This window comes from Lepisosteus platostomus, chromosome 11 (assembly GCF_059453375.1).
Source record: "Lepisosteus platostomus isolate fLepPlt1 chromosome 11, fLepPlt1.hap1, whole genome shotgun sequence".
NCBI classification, from domain to species: Eukaryota; Metazoa; Chordata; class Actinopteri; order Semionotiformes; family Lepisosteidae; genus Lepisosteus; species Lepisosteus platostomus.
In genome coordinates, this window is record NC_142621.1 from 5,447,423 (window position 1) to 5,466,805 (window position 19,383).

Genomic DNA, 19,383 nt, shown 5'->3' on the forward strand with positions numbered 1-19,383 from the left:
TTGTATTATGCACGTATGATTTTATGCTCAAAATGTTATGATAGAAATGGGTGTTCTTCAGTTCTCACAGTTTACCCTAGTCATAAACCTCTCTTTCCATGTAAACTATAGTATTTGGAAATCGTTTTAAAACTGAAAACAGTAGGCACTTCTTTATACAAAGTGTTCTGGGAGTAGAGAACAAACTTCCCAGCCACGTTCGCCAGAACCCTAACTTACAAGGAGAAGGTTGTGGGTTTACACTGCTGCCAATGTTGAGCAAATTACTGCACTTAAATTGTCCCAGTAAAATAAGCAGCTGTATAAATGGGTTGCCAATGTTCAGTATGTCACTTTGGATAGGGGCATCAGCCACATAAATATTGTTGAAGCTGATCTCAAGAAACAGCTGGATGAGCTTCTTGAGTCAATTGGTTACGAACAAGCAAACAAGGTACGTTAGATACGAATGGCCTTCTTTTGTTTGTAGCCTTTTCTCTGTTTTTTGTTCCTGCTGGTCCTTCAATTTGAAAGTTTCCAAGTTGTTGGACCATCAGGGCAGTGAGCTTTAATTCTGGCAAAACAGGCGGACATTTCCTTTAATGTTAAGGTTGTGTTATGTGTTAAACCATTGTTATCCATTTTGTTCTCTTGTCTTTATACACAAAGGCTCTTATAACTTACAAGTAAAATTAATCTCCCGTCCATCTGTTTTTGGAGATGGGAATGGGAATTTCGTAAGTTCCCATTCACGTCTGCATTCTCCTGTTACCTTTTCAGTGTGGTTTAGCTCTGTATTAAAACCTTTTCAGTATGCCCAGAAATTCAGTGATAACCATCAGCTTGTCAGTTCCGTTCGCTGAGTTATTTGGTCCTGTCTAATGGTGTATCAAAAGCATGTGTCAAAAAAAATTAAACAAAAAAGCAGACAAAGAAATCACATAGTAGCCTGGCTGCCTGTGCTTAAAACAATTCAGTGACACATATGAAATTGGATTAATAAAGATTAGGGAGAGAATAGGCAGTGCTGCCTCCTGAAAGTTTTAATGTGTATTATCATGGAGCTTGAGTCTGTCCACATAGTGCATGCATTTGAGCGTATTCTGGATTGCCACTGCCAAGAAAATCTGGATTGAGTGGGTTTTAAATGTTATTTTAATTACGTTTTTGTTTTTGTGGTGTGTTCCTGTAGCTTCGTTTATTGACTAAATCAGAACAAATGCAGGCTTTATCGGAGACCAGTACATGCTCTGCAGTTCACTAGTCTTTTGTAATGTTTCCTTGATCTGTTTAAAAGGAAAGTGTGAATGGCCCTTATGGATTAGTGTTTTGTTCCATATCACCATCCTCTGTAAATGGTGTACAGAATATTTTGTAATGTGTGAGAGACCGAAATGAGTTGGCTACAGGGTGATTCCTTACCATATTAATGGTTGAAGCTTGTGTGCAGTGCAAACAGCCCCATAAACTCTGGACATAAGGAAACTCAAAAACATGGACAGTAGTGCTTTTTTTGCTGTCAGTTGTTCAAATCCTTTTGTTGCATTGCAAATTGATTACAGTTTCAGGTGTTTAATCTTTATAAGTATTATCTACTCTCATATTTTGAATTAAACTTCATTCTTTTCATGTTCTTCGTTTTTGGCTTTATTATTTGTAGTTTGTGTGCCAGCTGGTGTGAATCCAGATTAAATCTGTAATTTTGACTACACGTCCAGTCTGCGTTAAGGGACGTGTAATTTGAGATATATTTGCTTGTTTAAAAGAATCTTGATGCTCGTTATTTTTAAAAAAGGGATTTGGGTTAGCAGTGGTAATTGGTGCTTAAGAGACATTTAGAGAGGACAAAAATAAACCTTTGAAGCTGGCAGCCCTAACTACATGTTCACTCAAACTCCGCCTGGTCTTTGGGAAGATGCTGTACTTAGGGCTGTTACTTTTTGCTGTTTATTTTCCAGCTGCCTGTTGCTGTTTAAATGGTAATTAGCAGTCACTGAGTCTTTGCTCATTCTCAATTTGGTGAAAAGAATTAATTGCCCTTTGAGTATGGATGTCTTATCATTAACCATAATTATTTTAAACATTATACTTGTGTTTACTGTGTACTGCATCTCTATTCTATTGAAATAATTTTTGAATGGACATTTCTTTTAACTGCTGTGGAGAACCATAAACAACACACTTTAGGCTAAACTGTCAAACTGCAGGACTGAAATGCTCGTTCAACGAGCTCTTGTATTAGTGATCAGCATTACTTCCACACTCTGCCTGAGGTGCTGATGAGCCTGAACACTCTGCAACTTCCCAGTGGTTGAAAGGCAGCTCACCTTGTGACTTGTAGGTTTAGTGTATTTATCTGGAAAACTCATGGTAAGGTAAAAGTGCCACCCTGTGATTAAAGCAAACGCAGAAAACAAAAAGCTCATTGTGGAATTTTGAGGTAGTTGTCTGTGAAACACCTGCTGTCCTTTCCAGCCTCCTGACATCTCACAACATGCCTGTAGCCGCACTTTTAGAGAGAGCTGCACTTTGTTCTCTGTGGTCCTTAGTTTTGGACACCAACTGAAGCAGGTCCAAGAAAACAAACAAGTCTAAAAACTGAGTGAAACAAAAGTGACAATATTTTGAGTGACATTCTTTTCAAGTGTGACTTTTCTTGTGCAGTGTCAGACGATTTATCTTTTTATGAGATGGACAGTGTAGAACCTGCAGGATTGTGCAAATTATATTTGCTTATCAATTTTAAAATCAGTGTCTAAGTTACATTTCAGTGTAACTATGCTTTGTTTAGTCCATATAAGCATTTTAAAAACAAATGATTAGTTTTGTCAAACGAGGAAGTTCTGTTTCTGGATTTAGCAAACATTACTATAATAATATGTCAATAATAAGAATACAGAATGAATCAATCTTTCTGGTTTGCTATTACTTAGTTTACCTGCTTTGAAATCCATGCTCCCTCCCCATTTTTTGTAACCGAATTGCCAGCTGTCAAGCTCAAGAGGGTGAGACCGCTGAGTAACTTAATCCTTAAGGCAAAGCACAGCTTTCCCAACCCTTCCAAGTCATGCTAGAGATTGATGTGGCATGCGAATAATCCACTCTACCTTGCTTAAGTAGTGCAGTGAGAACTCGTCACTCTTCAGGGGATTGAGCGAGCCGGAACATGAAGAGCAACCGGGACAAGCTAATCCTGTATCATGCTAAAATTCAGCTACAGGGCCACTCAAAACAAACCCTTCTATATGTTAATGAGCGGTGCAGATGGGTGGAAAGAGATGTAAGTATATGTACGACCCAAGCAAAAACAAGCAGCGTGACTCCTTCATTATGATCTCGCTGAGTATAGTAAATGTAGTATTCAGAAAGTGCTCACAGTGCCCTCAAAGCACGGAGGTCTAAGACTTTGAGATTTCAGTTCAGTTGGGCGTGCATTTTGCATACTGAAGAAAAAGGTCCCAGCACCCCAAGAATAGGCAAAAAATCAAAGTGACTTCAGCAAATCACCTCCCGTGATTATGTAAAGTGTTTGGTGAGCTCAGTGGCTTGCAGATGTTATGCAGTTATTGCCTCAATAGGATATGCAACCGAATACTGACTTTTAAACACTAAAACCTATTTGAAGTAAATGTGCTCCAATATTTATGGTCACTGAATTGAACACAAAGTAGATGTGTCTTCTAATAAGATTAAAGGTATGTAAGGAATTGCCCAGAAGTAACCTGTATATTGAATTGTACTTATCACTTATACTAACTTAATGATCATTGTTATAAATAACAGTTTGGACTTTGCTTTTCCAATACTGTACATAATATTAAGAAGTGGTGTCATTATTCCTAGAGTGCTTTAAGAATAATTTAAGGCATTTCATTTACAGGCGTTCTGGACTCATGCCATGTGATGCCTGTTACTATTACATGTCAAAATAACTAGCCCAAAAAATTTATATAAATACTAACATTTCAGTTTCCTTTTTGTCTTACTAATCTCATTTTACTTGTGCACTCTTTTTGACGTCCCAGTTGAAAACAGTTTAAACATTGATATGTTTTTACACGTTACATTTTCACTCTGTGACGTGCCCGATTGCAGAATAAAACAACTTATACAGTATGTACTGTAAGAGAAATGTTGTTCTCTACTTCATAGCATGAGACATCTGGAGAGACTTGATTGGATATTTGTCCATTTGTCCATGTAGAATTTTCCTTCAAAACGCGACAAAGAACTGGACCAAATAACAATAAGACTAACAATGTAGATAAATGAAATTTAATTAAATTTTGTTTTGGACAAGAATGGCAATAAGACTCCAATTTTTTTCACATGGTTTGCTTTTTTACAGTATTTCCATGTGAAAGCAAATTTAAGATTTGTTCGGCTGTGAAAGGTTTGTTATACAGTTTCTGAATATGAGCAGACTTTCACAGATCTCCTATTCTTTTTGAACATGTAATATTATAAGGATATCTAAATATACTTTACAAGCCAGGAGCTCTATGCAGTAAATTTCCATGACAGTATGGACTGTAGATGAAGGTATGCTCTGGGTATAAGTCTGTGCTTTGACCTGTTCAGAAGGCATCTGTTGAGTCCAAGTGTTGCGTAAGCACTACATAACTTTAAATGAGCAATCACTGAGTCTTGATCATACAGCTGTCCAGTTTTATTATTTTGGCTGTGCTATGAGGTCAGCAGTGGTTCTGCACTAAAACCGAGCAGATAATATGCACCGAAAAAGCCACTACAGACAAGTAGGACAGTTATTTGCATTAAGCATGAAAAACATTTTCAGGAGTGTACTGGAGCAGCATTTGCATTCAATTTTTTGTCAGATAATCAACACAGCCAGTAAACAGGGCCGTGTTAAAGTGTAATTTGATGGCTCACTGCAGTATTTGTTAACTGCAATATGTTACGTATCTCTTGAATCTAATTCAGTGGTGCAGCTGTAGGTATTACTCAGTGAGCCTTAAAGGAACAGATGCACAAAGACACGTGTAGAGAAACACCGTGTTCCTTGATTTTTTTGTAGACAATGAAGTTTTCCTGAACAATGGCAATCATTAGGTGATATATCCTTCCTTATTTTGTTATACGTGATTTTCTTCACAGATATACTAAAATAGAAGACGTTTGAGTAGGGAAAATCAGCATGCATAGGCTGTGTCAGCGTACTTCTGCTGCAAAGGAACAGGTAAAGATTCTTTCCATCGTGCTGAAAGGTAAAGAAAAGAACCATTAGGTTTTGGCTAAAAAAGGCCCCTAGTGGGTGTTTTCTATACCTTTCAACATGGAATGAACCTTTGCCTGTTTCTACTCTTTTGAGGCTTTTGGTTTTAAACTCAGATGCATTAAGAATCATGTTTTTGTTTTCTTCTATTACCTCCTTTTATTCTCTGTAGACAGTGAGTAAGCAGGATGATTAAGTATCTGTTCGGTATGCTGAAGCACGTCTAGGCCTTCGAGATGTTTTGTGACTGTATAAACCCTCATAAGCATTCCCTGGCATGTACTCTACAGTTGGTAAGAGCTATGCCTTTTTTCAGTTTGTCCTTAATGGGCCTGCTGCAGTACTTCTGAAAAGCACAGGGCAGGAAAAGGAAAACCTGACATTCAGCAAGTACCAAGTAATTTACACAGGAGACTGTGAACAGAGTTATGGCGTCCTTGTTGAGTCGCATTTTCTAAAAAAAACCTTATTGTGTAATTTAATAAGATTGTAGCAGACACTAACTTCTGAGTGATAGACCTGTTTATGATTAGCTGCAGGTGTCTTTGCAAAGGCTTGTTATTAAGGATGCATTTACGTGAGGGCAAACCTGAATTTGCAGCCTGAATAAAATAATTTTAGAAAGAGGTCTACACGCCAATGGAAAGAATCAGAAGAATTTCTTATCCTGTATCAGGAATAAGCCGATGGGTTTAATTCATTTCATTTTGAGCTTTATTATCCCCTAGGGGAAATTTGGTTTGCAGTAGAGTCCATCACAACAATACAACAAAAGACAAACATCACTAGCAAAGTATACTGCACATACTAACAGAGATACAGTCAATTTAATTATTTTAAAATAATAATATTATTTTAATAATTATTTGAATTATTAATAATAATAAAATAATATTTTTAGAAAGCAGTACAGATTAGTGTGATCTAGGCCTAATTAGTGGAGTAACATAGGGATATGTATTAGGGCCATTGCTCTTTATAACTTTATCAGTGATCTAGATTCTGACGATAAACTTTCAAAAAAAAGATTTACACAAATGTCAAGACTGGGCAAGAACCTGGCCTACAATAAAATTGAGATGGGAAGCAATGAGCATAAAGATGCTGTTCATTAAATAAACAACACCTTTGGGGTCATTTGTTGACAAATGACCTTACCTTAAAAATGTCCTTGGTTTCAATTGGTACGCAGCTAAAATTCACACCTGTCATTCACAGGCCTTGTTCCCAGGCTTAAGAGCAATAAGAACAGTCCTTTTGCTGAGACCTAATTTCCCAGTTCATAATATAAGATTTGACAGGGTCTTCTGTCTAGGGGAAAATGCCATCAGTGAATGCCAACACACTCCTGCCTTCTATCCAGAAGTTACAGTACTGATGAACTTTAAAGCTTTCTTGACAGGTGGGTGGTGATTAGCATGGAGAGTTTAATTGTCCAAGTGCATCTTCACATGTCATGCTACTCTGGCTACGTGGAGGATGCATTTCTCCCAGAGGCCATCTTCTAGAGACAGGTGACAACTGTTCCATGGCAGACAATGCGAATGTTAGAAACACACCCCGAAGACCCACCTGAGCCCGGGCAAACTTGACCCAGATACCTGGCAAACAGCTGCTCTTGACAGGACAAGCCTTCTTGGCAGCATAGATGCATGTCTGTCCGAGAGGCCATTGAAAGGGCGAGGATCAAAAAGGCAACAGAGTGCAGTGAGCAGAAGAAAAGGGTGTTTTCCTCCTGTGGACGTGCCTGGTGATTCTGACAGGTTGTGTAAAGCCCTGTTTTGTAGCCAGGAGTGCAGTGTGGCAGGGGTGTAGAGTTATGTTTGGTTGCTCTGGACCCATAATTGAAAGACTGTAGGTTCAGATCTCATCTGTGACAAAGCTGTGGTATCCCTGAGCAAGGTAGTTCAGATTGTTTCAGTTAAGTGCCTAGCTGTAGAAATGGTTACAGGAGTGTTTCACTTTCGATATACATGTCTGTGAAATGAATAACACACCAGGAAAAGTGGACTGGCAATGGGTGGATGGATAACAAAACACTTCACTGACAGCAGTAGAAATTATCATCTTTATCCAGACACTGTGTGTGTGTATTCAGGGGTACTAAGGGCACAGACATAACTGTAATGTTTTGTGTGCATGTATGGATTGTGATTAAATTCAGGTGCTGATATTTTAAGGTATGGGAAAACAAAATTTCAGTCAGGCTGGTGTAAAGCTAAAATTTGGATTTTGTGAGGTATTTAACTGTGCAAAGATTTGAAAGTTAAAATGTGTTTATAGTCTTTCCATTAGTGTCATTTGTTGCACAACAAATAGCTTGACTTCCCTGGCTCTATGGCTGATAACCTGGCATTTTAGCTCGTGTATTTTTAACAGATTAAACAAATAAAAGATAAAGAAAGACCTTCACATTCTGTTCAGAAAGCTTGCGGGCGGATTTTTAGCGATGATTTCATGACCTTTTCCAGTATCTGTGTGGTGAAACTAGAAAGGGCATGGCCTTCCTATCTTTCTTCATACTTACTAATTCTGATGCTTCATCGCACACATGAAAAAACAGGGAATTATTTAACCCTGCATGTCTGTGTGTAAGATGTTTGGGGCTCTTGTGTAAATGGAATGTTGCAGCGTTTATCAGAAATTTCAGGACAGTGTTTTTGTTTCAATTTTTTTCTTCACATCATTAAACTCTTTTCATTATGCCCAGGCGCTTTCTGATATTCTTGAAGTGGTTTGATGGTCTTCATCAGAGCATCATTCAGCTTCAAAAGAAACAAACATCTAGCTGTGCTTCTGTTTACCTCAAGATTACACCAATCAGAAAATTAATCTTGCTCTCTGTTCTATTGCAGTTAGCACGGACAATGTGATAGACTTTCCATTCCTGCTGTTTTTTTTTTCTGAATTTAATTATGCTGCCCTCTAGTGACTTATATATTTTAAATCTACCTGTATAGGCAGTAAGCACATAAGAACGATTAAGGAGTGGAGGCCATTCATACCATCTAGTCCATGTGGTGGTTAGTAGTTGATTGATCCAAGGGTTTATCCTGCTGTTTCTTAAAAGAATCCAGGGTATGGTCTAGAACATGGCTAGATAGCTTGTACTAGACTTCGTTTGGGTAGATTTTTAATGCAACATTACTTTAACAGAGTCAGTTTTTTGTGTCCTGTTGAATGTTTTGGCTATTTCTGGAAGACTTTATATTTTTATCTTTTAGGATTTGTGTGAAAAGGAGAGATTTCCATCGCAGGGTTTACCTCCTAGCACTGCTGGTCCCCACTCATACAGCTGGGGTGAAGTATCTTGTTTAAGATTACAACAGTCCTGTCTTCAGGAGGGCCTTGAACACACAACCTGTCACTTATGAGCCCGAGGGCTTACCCACTATGGTACACTGTCCCTTACATAAGGAGAAAGTACTTTCACAGCTCTCCTTAATATATGCTTTACAAACCTCATGTTGAATAGATAATTATAATTATTATCACATCAGGCTTGAAGACTATAGAAAATAGGCAACACCCAGAATAGCTGTACTTACCTGCTATTTTTCTTTTGCATTCTTGTGCTACTTAAACTGGAATTATGAAGCTTGTTTTAAGATAAGATGAGAAGGCTACTTTTTAGATTCAGCTTTTATATTAGCAAAGTTTGTGTAACTTCTGTGTAATGTCACAATGCAAGATTTGTTCTTCACAGAAAGATAACATTTTGTCAAATCAAGTTATAAATGACATTGTGCAAGCTGTACCTTTTAGGTTATCATTTCAAAGAATTGTGCTAGGTGGCAGGTCTGAAGTACCAAGTCTTCAAACTAATATTTTGAGTAAATTTACTCTAGATCTTTACTTGGCGTTGTTCTGTGTACGGTCACCTATTGTACCCAAAGCTATCTGCATCACGATTCAAGATACCAAACTCTTTAGTTCTTTATAAATGTACGGTATACTGTATGAATTGCTTCAGCATTTGACACTATAGATATGATAATGGCTTTTGAATTGTCTCCCTTAGGAACAGCCTGATATTTAGAATGGAAAATATTTTTCTTTCTCTGGCTAACCACACTGCCGCCATCAGATGGCTGACACCTTTAACATCTTGATATAAAACAACACCTGTCAAAATATTGGAATAGTACAGAACTTTTTCCACTTTAAAATGTTTCTCTGGTGTTGGTTCAAAGACATCTTTGAAAAGCAGCAAGGTGCAGTGTAAATCCTCTCAGCTTATTGCTTTCTTCTCTTAACAAAACAAAAGGAAAGAAATATCATGTCTTTGTAAATTTGGCTGACCATTACATGATGGCTTAAGAAAAATTCATTCCACCAATTTCGTGTTATGGTCTTTTATTTCTGCAGCTGAGGTTTATGGATGCATAGCCTTGGAACAGAAGAATATTCCCACGTTTAGTGTTATATAGGGCAGTGTTTGGCCATTCTTAAGCATCAAGGCTAGCTAAAGTGTCTCCATTCTGTTTTGCTACTGCTGAATGTTGTGTATATTTTTATCAACATAGTTGTCAATTTAACAACATAAGTGGTTGCAATAAGTATCAATACTGCAGTTCTATATGAAATTGGTCAGGAAAAGTCCGGATTTGAATAAAAGCTTTTTTTAAAAAAACTTTTTCTGTGTTCCCCCCCTCCCTAACCCCCCCATCTTGTCACATGTTTCTTTCATAGGGCTGAAAAGTTCTCGGATTAGTAGAGAATTAACACAAAGCAAGACGCCACTTCATTTGCAACGGGAGAAAGAGACAGAAACGGAGTGAGCTGAAAAAGTGAGAGGGACACAAGTAGCTACAGCACGACTCCACAGAAACGACACAAAAAACAGCACTGTGGAGGTAAAGACTGCTCGGAAGGCCCTGACTTCAGAAGCTGGCTATGGAAGACAAGCGATATCTGGCCGTGCAGGTAGGGTTTTTATTATAAGTTTTTTATCTCGGGACATCGGCGACATTGAAAAATAGATTAGCGGATCCGACTGAAATTCATTTGCTTTACAATAAAGCAAGTACATTTCAGAGTTGCTGAAACATTCTGGGTGACAACGAAAGCGTTCTGAAACAAGCCACAAAATAAATGTGTGTTGCTCAGTACAGAAGGTAATGACATGTTCATTTGGAGTTTAGCATGGGGAAAAATTACCTTTTTGCATGGACGTGCATTTTGAGTTTGAAACTCACTGAAACTCATGATTGGTCTTCATTAATTACCGGCATCCTCCATGTTTGAACATGTTTAATTCCCGCATGGAACACAGAGCACGGAAGGTAAAGTAATTACTACATGAGCATCACGCTAACTCTGAGGTGCATCAAGGACTCTGCAACAGCATGCGGTCTCCCTGAATCCTTAGGAGATCAGCTCAGCGATGAAGCAACAGAAATATACTAACAATTAATACTTTGAATATTCAATTAGGCTGCAGTGGTTCCTTGATCTGATCCGAGACAGTACTGTTCCTCCTTCAGTTCTACAGTCTCTTCTGGCTTATTTGGAAGTTGTTTAATAGAACAAAAAGTAGTCTTCACTAAAAGTGAAGAAATCAGTGCATTTCCTAAACGGTTTCTTAAGTGTTAAAGTTTCTTACTCCTTATCATTGTTACTTTTTTAACAAATTTTTTTTCATTATCAATACATTTAAGACAATAAGAAAGCACCCGCCTGTTAACTGAAGCGTGACTTCTAAAATCAAGCGACTTCTCAAATCTGCATTTTTATTTTCTGATTTTCTGCAGGATCTTTGAGACCACATACAAAGTGTGCTGATAATCGTCACAAAATGTCTAGTATTTTGTTCAGTATCTGCAATTGAGATTTGTGCTGAATGAGGACTGCAGACCACTTATACTTGAACATTGTTATACAGTCAGATATACACCTGTAATAGTAATGATTCAGAAAACTCAGGGAGAGAGATTTCATTTTCGAGGCAGAGATTGTCAGAAGATCATGAAATCAAGCTGTGGCCTGCTGGAGATCAACTCGTGAAACACTACCTGTTTCCTTCCATAAATAGCTTATAAATGGTTCAATTGTTAACTTTGTCTATAAAAATGTGCTAAGAAGTATTTGCAACTGTAATTGGACTGTGTTCTTGGCCTCAGGCCATTAAACAACACCCCAAGGAATCATCAAGCTACTTATTACTAACAACTGTGTAAAGTATTTATAACCAAAGCCAAAACTGTTTGTTCTCCTTCATTAGCTATGCAATATAAATACAAAATATGCACAGCAATAATAATGAGTATGCTTCTTTTAGCTTGAGTAGAATACAATTTATCAATTCATTGCATATAGTATAATGAAATAATAATAATAACATTTTCAGAGCAAGTCATGCATGACCAGAGTATCTGAAAATTAATACTTAGTGTGTCCTCTTTCGTCTTGTGTTGTATTTTTTGTTGCTTTAATGGAGCTCGTGGATGATTTAATCCCCCATTTCTTTAAAACTAGCAACTTTTAAGTGCAGTTAAATCAGAGCTTTCTCCTGGCATCCTTAGCTTATTTTAGATCCTTCCATAGGGTAAGGGGTGGTCAGGTAGGGTAGCTGTAATGGCCGTGTTCATTGGATTAATTATTTGCCGTGTAGATTTAAATCAGTGGTGGTCCCTTAAATATCATTATGCATCTTTAGGAAGTGTTGATCAAAAGCTCCGTGAAAGTTTGTTTTTGATGTAATGACCTAACAGTAATGTAATCATCTCCTGCTCATATGTACAGTATAACACTGAATGGTCTAGCTTCAGGTGACATTAAAAGTCATCTGTATGATTATTGCCTAACACTTTATCTACTTATTCGGATCGTCTCAATCTTAGACGCGGCACTATAGGCAATAGAGTCTTGTCTTGTGCAGTAATTGTGTAACTCGCTGCCCAAATCCCTTTGAGTCTCTGTTTTTCTGTGGACATTTTCAAAACATGCCAAAGGTGTTTTCACTAGGGCTTATAGCATATAATTTTTGTTCTACTCTTAATTTGATTGGGTCTGTTGTATGAATTCTGCTATTACTCTTAATTATTTTTTCTAAATTAACTTAATCACAAAGTCTAAGCTGTTTGAATAAAAAAAGGGTTCCCTTTTTTCAGAATTTGTAGGAGGACAGTGTCACTTTCTCCTGTCCATAAGCATTAAAACACTGCCACCGTGTTCGCTTGAAGCTTTAGTAACTGGATTAATATCTCTTACATGAAGAACGTTGGCAGGTGGAAACATAAAAACACTAACCACACGCGGCAGTTTTACATGGTTGCTAATTAATGGCTTTCAAATCACGTGCTTAGTAAAATAACACATTTCACTCAGCTCTTTGAGCTCTATAGGTAACCTATAAAAGTAAATTATGTTGTAATAGTTAAAATGACATTCATAGAGCTGTTTTTATTCAATGAAAGTGTTTCTAAAGATGTATTCAGGTCTGGATGATAACCATAACATCTTAAATCCACAGTTGTTGTCGGGAGACTGTTTTAGAAAGCAGGTGTATGTTTCCAATATTCACTTTTCAATATTCAAGAAATCTGGTGATGATAAGGTGATCATTTTTAGGAATTCTAAGCACACTATTTACATCTTTAACTTTGGAGTTCCCTTAAATGTCTGGTGTCACTGGTTTGCTAAGCCAGGCTCCTTCTGTGAGACGTGATGCTTAGAATAATTTTATACACCATAACAGTCTCACATTAGAACACCTTTATATAGACCTTTTGGTTTCTAAAATAATATTGTGCTTATCATGAATACATAAAAAAGGCAGTGTCAAGCACCACATTAATTAAAACTAGAGAAAGAACCCTCCTGAGGACTATATTAATGATTTAATTACTGCTGAATTTGTCATGGGAGGCTTGATAATTCAGAGACCAAAGTACAGTCTGTCTATATGTTATTAGTCATGAAATGCCATTAGCTGTGATAGTGAGCTGTGTACAGTCTCCCCTTACATGTGGTTATTAGTGTTTGGAGTATTAAAAAGGCTGCTCTGAATAAGATGAGATTTTGAAAGTACAAATATATAAAAACAATACAGGGTAACAGCAGACAACAGAGTTGCAGTGGGGAGCTCATGTACTAATTTGTAACGTAAAAAACTAAACAAGTCCAATGTAAGACAGTAGGCACCCCTCCCCTTGCTGTTTACCTCCCTTATCTGATTGGCTGACTCCATAGCTGAGACTTTTTTTTTTCTGAGTTGCAGAGATAGTAATATTGGTCACCCTCCAGGGCAGGTCTGCCTGTGATCCGAAACGGACTTGTTCTGAATCACTTTAATTGTGTAAAGACACTTTACAGAGATATTTATTTTGTTCCAGCACTATTTGGGTGTTCAGCTAGGTTTATGTTTAGGTTTTATAGCAGTGTCCTCATTCACGTGTAAAAATGAACCTTTAGGAAATCTTAAAGTGTAGAGCTACAGAACACTGAATCCTGCTGTCTTTTAGAGGTCTCATGTATGTTATCTCATTGATATTTTGAGTGGGACAGAGAAACTCCATGCAGCTCTAAATTAGGCACTCAGACATTAATTTGATTAGGAGCTAGCAGGCATTACTTAGGTTTTAGTTTTATGAAGTCTCCTCTCTGTCCTTCTGGCATAAAGCCCGATAAACACTGCTGTTGTTGATTGTTGCATTCAGTTAAAATTGTGATCAATTTACTTGCAAGCCTTTACAGATGATTCTGAACATTAAAAGACATGTATTTTCCTGAAAATGTTTGTGGAGTATAGTTTATTTCGTGTCAGGTGCTGAATTTCCATCAGACAACAGAAGAAAGTTTGTGTACAGCATGCACCTTAGAGTCCATGACTCTAAAACCAGGATCAGACTAATCTTGAACAGATGATTGGCCTTGGTAAGCATTACCCCTCCTGTGTGTCAGCTAATTGGATGGATTCAGCGGTGGTTGTATTTGCACAACCCTTTCATCGATTATATAAGGTGTCCCTAGTGGCATGACTGACCCTGCTGTGACTTGTCTTCCTTTGCCAGCTTGGCATTTGTCATTGTGTGGTACATTCTTGTTTATTGACAGAGACAGAACTTTGTTAGCTGTTTTTGCAGCTTCTGTTTTCAACATATGCCAGAGTTTGAGAAAATTAGATCCACACGTATAATGCTGTCATAAGTGTAGAAAAAGTTTATTTACAGTGCATGGTGAGTGTTCTCTAGAATGAGACCAGGTAGATAACAGCGATTGTTTTTCAATTTTGTTCCTTTATTGTTCTTTTGTTAGCAAAACTTTAGGTAATAATGCAATTGGTTTAGGCAATGATTACTTCTACTGAGACTTATAGAAACCTTTCCTCTTACTCTGTAAGTCAGTGCTTGTATTTAAACAACTAATTTCTAACCTTGTTTTTTGCCAGTCTTTACATATACTGTATAATAGATGTGTAAATAATAAAAATGGATGATAATATTGAGCTGGCCTGATGAGGCTAGAGGGGATCTTGTTTATGTAGGCTGGCTTTTTCCCATCTGGAAATATTTAGTCCTTTGGACTCTTTTGTCTCTGGATAAGTCATTGTGTTTCACATCCCAGTTGGAATGAACTGGGCCATGAAATGATGTCTAAAAGAGAGCTGATTGTGCCTTTAATTTGATTTGCCGCAAGAAAGGCTGTTACTGTCTTCACAAACAAGTATGGTGTGAAGATTTGCCTACATTTTGCTCTTTATATAATTGCCATTTGTATTGTATAAGAAGTATCAGTTTTTTAGTTTTAAATCTTAGTAGGTTTTTCTTTATCACTCAAGAAACAAAAACGTCCGGTGCAGGAAAGGAAGTGTTCATGCTTTCATATGATCGCAATCCAGTGGGAAGTCTGGAACACACGCGAGTTTTGATACATTATGGCGAATTGTGATCTTTGAAAGCTATGGGGTGTTTTAAATTTTCATTTAAGATATTCCCGGATATACTTGATTAAAGTTGTCAAAGCAGAATCGTTCCAAGGGTTTTGAACTTAGGGGTGACCCATAAAACCTGCTGGATTGTGAACCCCTGGTCTAAATAGTGTGCAGAGAAAGTATGCGGGGTTTGTTGTACAATTGAAAACCTGTGTATTCAGTCCAAATGAGTGGATCTGGGGGACTGCAGTTCAGTGGCACCTTTTCGACTTATGTAAGGAACATATTGAGCCGTCAGTCACTCACTTGAATTAGCTTCAGCGTTCGCATCTCTGGCTAGCTGTGCAACTGGGCAGCCGCAGGGGCATGGGAACAGATGTCAGCCCAAAGGGGCAGTCAGACATGGTTTCTGTTTGTGTCCTGAGCTCACTGTACAGGCCCGAGAGCGTGGAGGGAGAGAAAATCCGGCCACTGTGGAGAAGGTATAATGGGGGCACAAGGGCAACCAAATGCCAAACACGTCCACCACTGCGTTCTCTTTAAAATGGTTGCAGCAATGGGCCCATTCAGTCACTGCCTTCAGATTGTACTTTAGGAAACCACTCAGGCTGAAACTGTAGGTTTTTTTTTTCTACTTGATACTTTGTCCTTCTTCTCTCTCCAACCCCCTGCCCCCCCCCCCCCCCACAAGGAGGCAAAAGAAAAAAAAAAGAAAAAAAGCCCACTTTTTTATGGTTCAGTTTAGCCTTGAAATTATGGACTGCAAATTAGCACCATGTCACTGGAATCGCTCTCTAAATCTCGATGACGTTTGGCTTTTTATTATTGGTTGAATTGAAGTGCTTTAAATTCTGTTCACCCCATATTTAGGTAATTTGTCGCGCTTGAACTCTAGGTGCTTTCCCTTTTATTGTGAATAGGAAGTATGTGCATGGGACGAGGGGGGGACACTAGTTCTCAGGGTTCTTTAAATGCAACTCCCCTCTTATTAATCACTTTGATGGCCTTGCTAATGATATTCCTGGGGAGGGGTTAACACTATGCCATCTTCTGAAGTTTTTGAAATATATATTTTAGTGATTTAGGACCTTCAAAACTTGTCTGTACTTTAGGCCTGAAGAAAGGGACATCAGTGTGTAATATTCTGTCATTTTAAATAACAAAAGATGCTTGGGGGAACTCAGAGTCTGGACAAAAGGGTGTATACTCTGTTTAATCCCTACAATTTTGGTAATGGTTTTGCTGTAAAGGGAAGCATCTTCTCTTAGTGCAGACATTAAGGAAGATGTGAATTGTGCTCATGCGTCCCTCATTTAAATCACAGCAGCACAACTGTGGCTTTGGCTATGGAATAATGTTTAGTCCAGGGACTCGCATCTTCTGCCACTGAAATGCCTCTGAAAGGTTTTATAAGGAACAAAGTTGGAACAGCAAGGGAGAATACTGTGTGTTTTGTTTCCAGTATGGTCACTCTGCCCTTTATATATGAAAACAGTTCTAGAGCTTTTTCAGACCTTAAATTAGAAAAGATATCTTTAAAACCGTACATACTTCTTGAGGCATTTTGGGTGCAGTGATTTTTGAAAGAATAGGCTACTGTGTCAGAATGGTTTAAATTCGTTTTGTGAATGCTAAGTGACAAAACGAACAAAAAGCCTACCCAAGACTGTGTGTTACAGTGTACCATGTGAGAAGGAGCTTTGGTGTTAAACGTGTTGGAATCGCTTTAAACAAACGCTGGACCCCTGATTAGCTACACTGCAATACAGCTGATGAGACACTTTATGCACGTAATTTGTTCAGTTAAATCACTGTAGACTGAGATGGAGTAAAACCCAAAAAGAAATGTCTCACTGGAGACTACATTTACCCACTCCTTGTTTAAACCCTACACTAATGAATGATGTGCCCAGGTCGTTGGTATAAGATGCCCATGCCGTGTATGGGTAACATAGTCCGTACTGTTACAATGACCTCTGCTGGGAACAAGGGGTGATGCACCAAGATTTTACAACTGAAGACAATATCTGCCTCGGATAGTTTTCCTGACAATTTTTGCCTTGCAAGTGGACTGAACCATTTACATAGATGCAATATATTATTAAAAGGTTTGCTTTCAAGTGTTGGTGACCCAACCTCATGTTGCAGAAGTGTTAATACATCTTTGCATCGCCTTTCATCCCAAAAGTGATCACTTGACAAATACAGTAAGTGGGGACCCACTTTACCCACAACTGGGAATTCTGATGTTGCTAATAATACTGTGTAATTAAGGACTTTTGTCTCTGTTTTTTTTATTTTTAATATATATAAAAGAAACAAATTGCATATATATTGCAGAATATACCATAATATTGATATTCAGAAAATGAATGTCAAAGGTATCGGTTTTAGAGCTGCATTCATTCTTGCATTGAAGTTTGTTGAATTCTAGAAATTTGTTGATTTTTTTCCTTCTTTGGCGAGCCAAAAAAAATCTTCATGAAGTTAATTGTTGCTTCTCCAAAGTGGTTATTGTTGAGTACACGTGAAACAAACTAGAGTCACATGTAGCTTTTCTTTCATCCTTGGCAATAGTCCCATATGTTCGCTGGAATATGTACATTGTGTGTTTTTTCCAGCTCGATTTGTGCCTAAGTTACTCCAGAGCCCTGCTTTCCCTTGAGGGCTTCAGAGCAACGCGCTATTTATAAGGCATTAACAGCTGGGGCCCTTGGAGCTAAAATATGGAGGGGAGAAATTAACATGAAGATTTCAGGTTAACCGAACCGTTTAAAATTCCGTTCCTCTGTCACTGAAAGCTGCTGAGTGGAACTTAGAAAAAACATGCAGGAAGTATCTGTTGGGCAGAGTAGAATACATTTATTACTTTAGACCACTAGTAGACTGAGCTATAGGCCATTAAGATGCTTTTTCACCTTTGCTGACCTCCTGCCCTAGTGCTGGAGAAGACCAAGACCAAGAAGACTTTCTTCTTTTAAGTCTCTTCCATAGTTAATGGCTTGGATCTTCCAAGAGACTCAAAGAAAAGATTGTGCTGTGTCATCTGTTTTCAAGGCCTTGGGCATGCTTTGGACAGTCCATCAGTACGTTGCACATTGAATAGCGGTATTCAATGAACCTGCTGAAGGAAGCGGATTTCATACATCTAAAATACATCGAAAAATAAAATAATGGGTTTCATTAGTTTGCATACCCATACAAATCCTTTTTTCCCTTTGCTGTTCTGCTCTCCATGCCCTGAACCTGTTTAGAAAGTAGCTTTCAGTGTGCAACTGGTGTTCTAGCATATAACACAGCCTAGATGATGTGTTATTTATCAGTATTTTGTTTTGTAGACTATTACTTTATGTATGACCTTTTTAAAAATAGTCAAAAGCAAATATGAATGTGAAATGTAATAGCAGACAAGAAAATATGAATACATCTCACTGAGCTGTAGAAAACATCATTTCTATTGTCTGTTTTATGTTAACATATTTTTATTTCTATAAAATAGTTTTTATTGTGAAATGGTGCTTGAGAGTTTGACTACACAATGTTTCAAAAATAGAAGGCTTTAGGTGTAGTTGTCAGCTTTGAAACATTTTAAAAATAATGTTGGAGTTCCATTAATTGAGTAAATAAAACTCTTCTGGGAAGGACAGTTTAACAAATGAAAAGAAAGTGTTTCATATATTATTTTCAATCTTTTCTATAAGTCACACAAACATATTGACTGCTTTTGTATTGCTTGTTTGTTTTTTTACTGTTTATTACAATTTGTAGGATGATGCTTTTATTTATCTATGTTAATTAAAACAGCAAACAGCAAAACAGCAGTAAAATTGTTATTGTTTGTTGCTGACAGAAGCCTTAATTATTCTAAATGCAGCACAGTATGTCTGGTTTTTTAACGATTTTATGTATAATTAGGAAACAGCTTTAGTAGGTTCACATTGTACAGGAGTGTAAATCACTTTATCTTTTTTTAAAGCATAAAATACTCTTTTATCTTATTGTATAATTGAACTCTTAATAATTTGGAGAGTTTTTTATACTTTAAACATAATATAAATGGCAACAGCTGTTAACCTGGACACAAAAAATATGCAAATAAGTAACAACATTGAAATATGGTATATTTAAATGTAAATAAATACCCTGTTATTTGAAAGCATTAGAAAGAAATTGATATTAAAGCTTTAAAAGGTATAATATGTGATGCATATCACAATGCTTTCAGCATAGCCCTGTGCCTTTTAAAACATTGTGTGATTGTTTATACCACACATTAACATTTAAGAAAATGTAC

The 19,383-nt window shown here is 37.4% G+C and overlaps 1 protein-coding gene across 2 annotated transcripts in view; it reads left to right on the top strand.

Annotated features, from left to right (window-relative positions):
* The window catches only part of slc6a9 (solute carrier family 6 member 9), an 80,485-nt gene that overhangs the window by 21,992 nt on the left and 39,110 nt on the right, over positions 1–19,383 (top strand). For both annotated transcript variants that reach the window (XM_088598093.1, XM_088598092.1), the window contains one exon: positions 9,908–10,141. In XM_088598093.1, the coding sequence (XP_088454219.1) occupies positions 10,112–10,141 (30 nt within the window). In that variant the 5' untranslated portion in view covers positions 9,908–10,111. The remainder of the gene's footprint in view (positions 1–9,907; positions 10,142–19,383) is intronic.